This window comes from Nuphar pumila, chromosome 6 (assembly GCF_984573655.1).
Source record: "Nuphar pumila chromosome 6, dmNupPumi1.hap1.1, whole genome shotgun sequence".
Taxonomy (NCBI): domain Eukaryota; kingdom Viridiplantae; phylum Streptophyta; class Magnoliopsida; order Nymphaeales; family Nymphaeaceae; genus Nuphar; species Nuphar pumila.
Window position 1 is genome coordinate 38,482,870 of NC_143254.1, and position 8,809 is coordinate 38,491,678.

The 8,809-nt window shown below is 40.0% G+C and overlaps 1 protein-coding gene across 1 annotated transcript; it reads left to right on the forward strand.

The window, feature by feature from the left end:
- The first annotated feature begins 6,248 nt into the window (after window positions 1-6,248).
- LOC149834681 (vesicle-associated protein 4-1-like) lies at window positions 6,249-8,249 on the forward strand. The gene is made up of 7 exons (XM_090011522.1): window positions 6,249-6,666; window positions 6,757-6,827; window positions 6,947-7,028; window positions 7,122-7,240; window positions 7,505-7,582; window positions 7,679-7,798; window positions 7,914-8,249. The coding sequence occupies exons 1-7, from the start codon at window positions 6,408-6,410 to the stop codon at window positions 7,971-7,973; spliced, it is 789 nt and encodes a 262-aa protein (XP_089867648.1). The 5' UTR covers window positions 6,249-6,407; the 3' UTR covers window positions 7,974-8,249.
- The last annotated feature ends 560 nt before the right edge of the window (window positions 8,250-8,809 follow it).

Below are 8,809 nucleotides of genomic sequence, written 5' to 3' on the forward strand. Positions count from 1 at the left end.
AGTTCTCTTTGTCATATCTGTAATGTGCCCAACTCTTGTTTCTCACTTTCGCTATTTCAAAAAAAAAAAATCCAAAATTTTTACCATAAGAAAGTTGGGGCGTTACAGAGGATGTCTAATTGAGGCTAGGCCCTACAGACCATATGAAAAGAAACTAGATTCCAGAATGGTTAGCTGATATTTTATTGGGCATTCTGAAAGATCCAAGGGCTATAAGTTTTATGACCCTGTGAATAAGTCATTTTTCGAAATGGGAAATGCTTGTTTCTTTCAGAGTGTTGAGTTTGGGAAGAGTGGTAAAGTAAAATATATTATTTTTGAAAAAGAGTTTTTTCTCTTCCTACAGTTGTGTATGATAATGATCAGATTTTTATTTTTGACATTGTTTCTACAAATTCAGATCAAGGCAATGTTTTAGATCTCTCTGTCTAAAATCAAGCTTTTACTCCTAGAGTTCAAACTTAACAACCTCAAGAAATACCTCAAGAATCAGTGCCATAAAAAAAATCTACTAGAGAGAGAAGAAGGCAATTTCAACTGACTATATTGTCTTTCTATAAGAACATGAGAGTGATACTGGCTCAAGGCAAAATGATCCAATCAACTTCTATCAAGCCACATAAAGTTCTAACTCTCAAAAGTGGATTGAAGCAATGCATGAGGAGATTAAATCCATAAGGAACAATGACGTGTGAGATCTTATCTCATTGCCCAAAGTTGTGAAACTCATTGACTGCAAATGAAAATTTAAAATCAAAAGAGATTCAAAGGGTAATGTAAAAAGATATAAGGCCCGTCTTGTTGCAAAATGGTTTACTCAAAGGGAAGACATTGACTATATAATGACTTTCTCTTCAGTTTCTACGAAAAACTCTTTTTAGGATTATGATGGCACTTGTGACTCATTATGACTTAGAGCTGCATCAGATGGATGTTAATACTGCATTCCTTAATGGAGACATCGATGAAACAATATTCATGGTCCAATCAAAATTTTTTGTTTCAAGCGATACCAAGAAAGTGGTTTGCAAACTAAAGAAATCCATTTATGGACTTAAGCAAGCTTCCCATTAGTGATATCATAAATTTCATCAAGTTGTATTCACATTTGGTTTTGAGATAAATGTGATTGATGAATGCGTATACCATAAGTTCAGTGAGAGTAAATTTATTTTTCTGGTTTTGTATGTGGATGACATATTGCTTTTCAGTAATGATATAGACATACTGCACAAAACCAATAGATTTCTGACTAAGAAATTTGAAATGAAAGATCTTGTAGATGCCTCTTTTGTATTAGGAATCCAAATACATCGAGACCGTTCTTGGAGTATTCTTGGATTATCACAAAAGAACTATATCGAAAGGATTTTAAAAAGATATGTCATGAAGGATTCCAAACCAGTGTGTACTCCTGTTGCTAAAGAAGACAAGTTTAGTCTTGCTTAGTGCCCCAAATACTAATATGAAATTAAGGTTATGCAACAAATTCTCTATGCATCTGCTATGGGGAGTCTTATGTATGCTCAGGTATATACACGTCAGGATTTAACGTACCTTGTTGGGATGTTACGTAGATATCTTAGCAACCCAGGTGTGGATCATTGCAAAACAACCAAACAGTTTATGCAGTATTTGCATAGAACAAAAGGGTACATGCTCACATACAGGAAGTCAGATCAGTTGGAGATGATTGGATATTTTGATTCTGACTTCGCAGGATGTCAAGACAGTCATAAATTCACGCCAGGTTATTATGTTTTTTTATTGGCCAAAGAAGCTATTTCCTGGAGGAGTGACAGACAGACACTGATTACTTCTTCCAACATACTTTTCCTCTCGCTAGGTTCATACCATACTGGAACATTGTCGATATTTAGAAAATTTTATGATATTTTTGTTTTGTTTTTTTTTTTTGAATTTTTACTCAGAGAAACCACCCTAGGCACAAAGACCTAGTCGCACTGGTTCAGCCTGTCGTACTACGATCTTTGTCCATTTCAGCGTAAAAAATTAAGGGCTTACCCCCCGATCATAGGGAGTCACCAAGCTTCGGTTTGTGAAGGGGTGACGCCCATGGGATTTGAACCTAGATTGCCCATCTAACAGTCTAGGCTCCATCCCATTCTGCCAAACCGAGACTATTTTTTGTTGACATGATATTAAATTTTTATGGATGAAAATTTCATGATATTATGGCCAAACATTTACAAGCATTGGGAAAATCTTGATGTCGTGCCAATTTTTAGTATATCATAATCTTTTATATTTTTATTTTAAAATTTTATATATTCATTTCATCTTTCTTACGTTGTTTAAATATTGGATGCTATGAGTTTTTCTTTATATTTTGCATAAATATAAAATTTTAAATTAATCACAAGATTTTCTCTTGCTAAGGATTTTTCTTATTACGAAGAACCCTCACCAAGAACTAGGTCACTTAATGGGCCCACCTCCTGTGAGGTAAACCTCGGGTGGGGCAATCGATGTTCAAGCCCTTACAAAGCCCACCAGTTAAAGGCACCCACACTTTCAATGAGAATCAAACATGGGATGAAGGGGTCAACACCTTCTCTCCAGCCTACTACCACTAGGGCAACTCAGTTGGGTGTAAGAAAATGTTGAAAATGAGTTTTGTGACTAAGGTTCATTGAAGCAGGTTATATGTCCCCCCCCCCCGAACAGGGTAGGTAGCTACATCTCATGTTCGGGGATCCCAAAGAGCACCCCGTATGTAAGCATGTGCGACTCGTATCCCCATGTTTGTCAGCATCACTTAGCGTTGGAGTTTGATGCGATTGCAAAGACTTAAGTACCCTTTCCTCCATTGGTGAAAAAAAAACGATGATTCTAGAAAAGGAGTGGTTGTAAAGACTTAAAGTACCCTGAAGATGGTTATTTAAGACCCAGTCCCTGCACTGCAGGATTATTCGAGAAAGGAATCTCCCCTCGAGAAGGCCATGAACATCAACCCTCTCACTCTCTCTCCCTTCTCTTTCTGCTTCTGTGCGCATCCAGCAGACGATCCTATATTGCTCCATCAAACACTGACTCACCTGCACACTGATTGTAGCATCGTTCAACTTGATGAGTTATGGAGCCTGATTCAGAGTTTTTGCCCTTACAGGAGGGGGGTCCGAGGGCTCCCCCCGGTGCGGGTTCCATTGTGCGGTCAACGGTCCAGGGGGGGCCGCCCTTGGCGGGGGGGCTTAGGAGGCATCGCCCCCCGGACCAAAATTTTTTGGGGCCTTGTATAAATTTTTTCTTTTATTTTCCTCTTGTAACTATCAAAAAAGAGCAATAAAGTGTTTTGTTTAATCGTGGTGCTCATGTTTCTTTCAGTTGTTTCTTGCTCGAGGTTTTCGTAACATCCTTTCCCACAAATTTTTTATTTTTTTTTCGCTTTGCGATTTTCATAAATCGCTACTCGATTTGCCATTTTTTTCGCTGCACAATTTTCATAAATCGCTACTCGATATAGCAATTTACGAAAATCACATAGCAATTTGCCATTTATTTATTTTTTTGCTAAGCAATTTTCATAAATCACTACTCGATTTTGCGATTTGCCATTTTTTTTTTGCGCGACGCGATTTTCATAAATCGCGATGCCGAACACCGCCCCCTTGAGCATGATCTTCGCCGTGATCAGGCTGTAGTCGCCAGCCATCCCGATGGCAGTCTTGAGGTTCATGATAGAGAAGCCAGAGGCTGTACTCCGTTATAGGTGTACTGGAGGAAGATTCTGTTGTAGGTGTCCCTCAAAGGTAGTGGAGGAATTGCCACAGTCGGTTGCCTGCTGAACGAGAGCAACATTCAGGCCACTGCTAGTAGAAAGAGGATGACGACCACTATAAGATTGACGACTCTTTGCCTCCCTTGATTTCTTCTCTAGAGAAAGAAAGAGAGTTTTACAGTGTTTTACGGAGAAGGAAGAAGAAGAAGATGACGACGAAAAGTTCAAACAGACATTTTCATCAGATCACCATCGGATCGACGACTAAGGTTGGTTTCGTTGTGTAGACTTTGAAGAGTCAACATTATCTTCGACTTTCTGGATGGAGGACATGTTTATCCTTTTTTTGAACCGTTTGTTTCCCTTTTTTTGAATGAAGGACATTTTTGTCATTTTTTCAAACCGTCGTTTTATAACAAGAATAGCAAAAACGGGTACTTAAGTCTTTGCCACCGCACCAGACTCTGATTCTAAGTGATGTCAACATACACGGGAATACGAGCCCCATGTGCTTACATACGTGACGCTCATTTGGACCTCGAACACAGACGTGAGATTCAGTGAATCATCGGAGAACATACACCACCCTCCCAAGGTTCATGCTAGATAAATCTGCAGGAGATCCTTTTTTACGGTCCAAATTGTATATGGGGTTTGAGACCAAAACAATACTTGGCAACTATGAGTTTATGCAAATCGCTTGCGACTGACTGTTGTCCCGAATGTATAAACCTGTGGGGCACTCTTCGCCCTTAAGGAGCCGCCAAGCTTTGGCTGAGCATAGGGATGGCAGTGGACCGGGGTGGGGATAAGGTCTCCACCCTCCCCCATCTCAAAATCCTACCCTTCATCCCCTCCTCCATCCTTACCTTCATTCCTGCACGAGTTTTGATTTTAACCTCCATCCTCGTTTCATATCCTCCATCCCGGGTCCAAACGGGACGAGGCGGGGTGGATCCCCATCATCTCTAAAAAAGGATCGGGAATGGGACATGGCATAGTGGGGCAAGGTGGGGATCAAGGACGGGGTGGGGGAAAGCGTAAGTCCATCCCTCCCCACATGGGTTTTAATTTTAACCTCCATCCCCGTCTCATGTCCTCCATCTCCGGTTCAAACGAAGAGAAGCAGGGCAAGACTGGTTTTTTCCCGTCCACTGCCATACCTAGCAGAGCAAGAGCTTATTCTTTGCCCTCACTAATGCGAAGTGCATGGGAATGAAACTCTTACCACCGCACATTGGAGCTAGTCAATGCAAATTAAATCCTATCATAGCTGGTATACTGGGTCTCAAGTCAATTAAAACTTGACCAAATATGCCACTGAAGACACCAAAGACCCCAAGACCGTCCGGATTGAGCTTGACTTGGACTCGCTCAAATAAGCCAATAAAGACTCTCATGACTCAATAAAGGCACCAGCGCACTAAGGACGGACGGATGTAAATGGTTTGGATTTGGGTAGGATGTAGCCAATACCATATCTGACTAACCCGGTGTTGGCTAAACTATTCCAATTCAGATTTGTATTTGGACGGTGAAAAGCTCTTACCAAATCTACTTTTTTTTTTAAATGTAAATGGATTCGGACATCCATCAAATCCGTATATTTGTCAAATTCAATAGCAAAAATAGTAAAACCATATCGGCATCCACTTATAATCAGATATTTTTCTTGACTTACCAAAAGCTTACTAAGTAGAGTCGAATTTGGGACATCAAGTGAGCCCAATTGCTAAAAAACAGTTTATTGACGATGAGCTTTTAGGGAGGTTTCGAACGTGAAATGGTTTCGAATTTTTGTTGAGAAAATATCAACAAAAGACAAACAATTTCAATAAATATAAAAATAATGTTAACATTTAAAAAATAACGTTAAATTAAAAAAATTAAAACTAAACCAGGTTTTTTTTTTCCAGTAAACTAATAAGAAATACTGGTTCTTTTTTGGGAATATATTTGCTACAACGATAAAAACATGATCAATTGTAATACATGGCGATTTAATTGTGCTTTTACTTTTAAGAAAATGTCACATTTTTTAGGATATTTTGTCACATAAACTTTAACATAGAGACAAACATCACTACATTTTCGTAAATACTGCAAAAATAGTAAGGCTTATTGGAAAAGAGTAGAGCCCATCCAAGTGATGAGCATCTCTTTCGTGCAGGCTTGGATGCCGTTCATCTTGAGATCAACGGCATCCAAAGGAGCTCTGGCGGTACTCTCTGACGTGATCCCATCTCGACGTGAAACTGGCATTTGTAAAGACGGGGCTTGACTACTGCGTGCTTCACGTTGTCACAGTTTCAAAATCAGAAAAAATAACAAGTGAAAGCGTACAAACGTCGAAGTCAAATAGCGAGCGGCGCGGCCCACTCAGAAAAAGTGCAAAAATTCCGTAAATACCGAAAAATGCGCAGAAATGGATGACGCGTCCGGACTTGATGTTACGCGATTCGCTGCGATTTACAGAGCGTTTAAATTCCGAACGCATCCTCTCCCTCTTTCTCCAGCTCGATCTCTTCCTGTCTTCCGCACAGAACGCCGAGAACGATAGAGGTACAGGGGCTAGTAGGGAAGCCGATCACCGGGGCAATTTGTCGGTTGCCGGAAAACCATTTTCTCATGGCCTGAGACCCTGCCGGAGAATCGCGTTTGCTTCGTTATGGCGGTCGCGGATCCAAAGTCTCCGACGGAAGGGAAGATGTGGAACCTCTGCCGGATGCCGTTCTGGCAATCGGGAACCACTTCCTCCTCCTCCTCTTTGTCTTCTTCTCAGAACTCCCTGCATCAGCAGAGCGGCGGTCAGGGCCAGGGAGAGGGTTCGAACCCGACGGCGCACTCCGTCTCGTCCGTGGCTCGCTCCATTCTCCCTACTCGTCGCCGTCTCAGGCTCGATCCTGCGAACAAGCTTTACTTTCCATGTAAAATCGAGAACTTTCTCTCTTTTTTTCTCTCTCCTCGATTCATTTTCGAAGAGTTTCTGACGGTTTTTTCGGGTTTCTGTGATGAAGATGAACCAGGGAAGCAGGTGAAGAGCGCCGTGAGGATCAAGAACACGAGTAGATCTCTTGTGGCGTTTAAGGTGCAGTAATTAGAACTCCATTTTCTGTCATTAGATCGCTGATCGTGACTAATTAGGGTTAATTAGCGTTTCTTACCTTTGAAAATGGTTTTTCTTTCCCCGACGTTAAATCGGTTTAGTTCCAAACTACCGCGCCGAAGAGTTGTTTTATGCGCCCTCCCGGCGGCGTACTTGCGCCCGGTGAGAGCATCATAGCCACGGGTAAGACCTCTCTCGCTCCCTTTTCCCCGCCTTCAAAATTTACCAGTTTTTCGTGAGGAATTTATCTTGCTAGGATGTGTTTGAAATTTTCAGTCTTCAAATTTGTCGAGCACCCGGAAAATAATGACAAAGCGTTGGATCAGAAGACTAAAGTCAAGTTCAAAATCTTTAGTTTGAAGGTGACAGAAGGAATGGAGTATGTGCCCGAACTGGTGAGGTTTTGGTATTTCTTTCGTAAATGTACTTTTTTTCAGCTTGCATTCTATCTTGATCTTTTTTACTTTGCTATCATTAGGGCTACGGTTTTTTTTTCTGAGCATAATTTGCTTGTAAACGATTACTCATTCAATTTTATTTGGATCTTTTAAATGATTTGCTTATGTAAACATTTGTTGGTTCATTGGGATCTTTAAATCTTTTTTATATTGGAAGTTTTGAGCATGATTAATTCACTAAATGTCTCTTTTTTGGTTTAGTTCGATGAACAGAAGGATCTGGTCTCCGTGGAGCAGATCCTTCGAGTTGTATTCTTAGATCCTGATCGTCCTTCTCCTGTAAGTCATTCTAGATTAAGTTTTCAATTTTTTTGTTCTTTTTCTGTTTCAAGAGAAGGTGAGTAATGGGTTTCATCCGCGTGTGCATCAATGCAGCAATTAGAAAAACTAAAGCGCCAGCTAGATGAGGCGGAGGCAGCCCTTGAGGTTCGCAAGAAGCCACCGGAGGATACTGGACCAAAAATTGTTGGTGAAGGCCTTGTCATCGATGAATGGGTAAAAACCATCCCATCTTTTGAAGACTTGTTATATTTTGGCTGTTGACCTCTGGTTTATATGTTCCTAATTAATTTTCTTTTTGTGTCTTATGTATGATCTTTTCATCTTATAGAAAGAGCGAAGAGAAAGATATCTAGCACGACAGCAGGTGGAAGGCGCTGATTCAGTGTAAAGTGTGGTTCTGTTTTGATAATGTTGTAAGGTTTCATGATTTGTGGTGATTTTGCCAATACATTTGGATTGGTATGTCCCATTTTGTATCCTTTCTTGGCATAACGTTATAGAACTTTACTTCAAGTAGGAGTAGAAAATGGTTTCTGGTGTAATGTGTCTTGAAATGTGTCATGAACATTTGCATATGTCAGATATGATTCAGCCTACTTCCTACTTGTAGATAACAGGATTTTTCGCCATATGAAATAAAACCAATTGTGATTTCTTACAAGAATACTACTTTGCATATTTCTAGGTAATCGGAGATTTTATCTTAAATTTCGTATTTGTTTGCCTTAAAGCATTTTTGGTCCAGTATGACTGCATCTTGTTGTTCACGATATCCACTATACCTGAAGTAGCTATTGGACACTGGATCCCATGGTAAAGTATTGTTTAGATGCCAAGTTTGGTTACTCTTGCTTCCCCTAGAAGGGTCTTCACCCATATGTATACTTCATATCTAATGCTTTGGGCGAGTCTAGTAGGATTGAATAGGCTAGAATCAGGTTTGCTTAAAAAATTTGGTTGATTTGTAAAATGGTATGGCTATATTGAGGACTCTGGTAGCATGTTGAACCAGTGTAAGGAGATATGTCATTTGTTGGTAATGAAATTTTAATATGTTCTTAATTAGGATCATAGCCACAAACGTCTCCAGCATACTACAGTTAGAAAAAGAATTGGAGTCTTCTTATACTTAATATTTTAATATTCAAAAGTACTTTCAACATTGTCAAGAACATTGAAATGTCTGAAAGTTAGAACTGCCTGAGATTATGTAGAAAAAAATTG

Excerpts from the sequence above, each read along its gene's own strand:
- LOC149834681 (XM_090011522.1), top strand. The coding sequence starts at position 6,408 with ATGGCGGTCGCGGATCCAAAGTCTCCGACGGAAGGGAAGATGTGGAAC. Across the intron at positions 6,667-6,756 it reads GAACAAGCTTTACTTTCCAT|ATGAACCAGGGAAGCAGGTG; the intron begins GTAAAATCGAGA and ends TCTGTGATGAAG. Across the intron at positions 6,828-6,946 it reads GATCTCTTGTGGCGTTTAAG|TTCCAAACTACCGCGCCGAA; the intron begins GTGCAGTAATTA and ends AAATCGGTTTAG.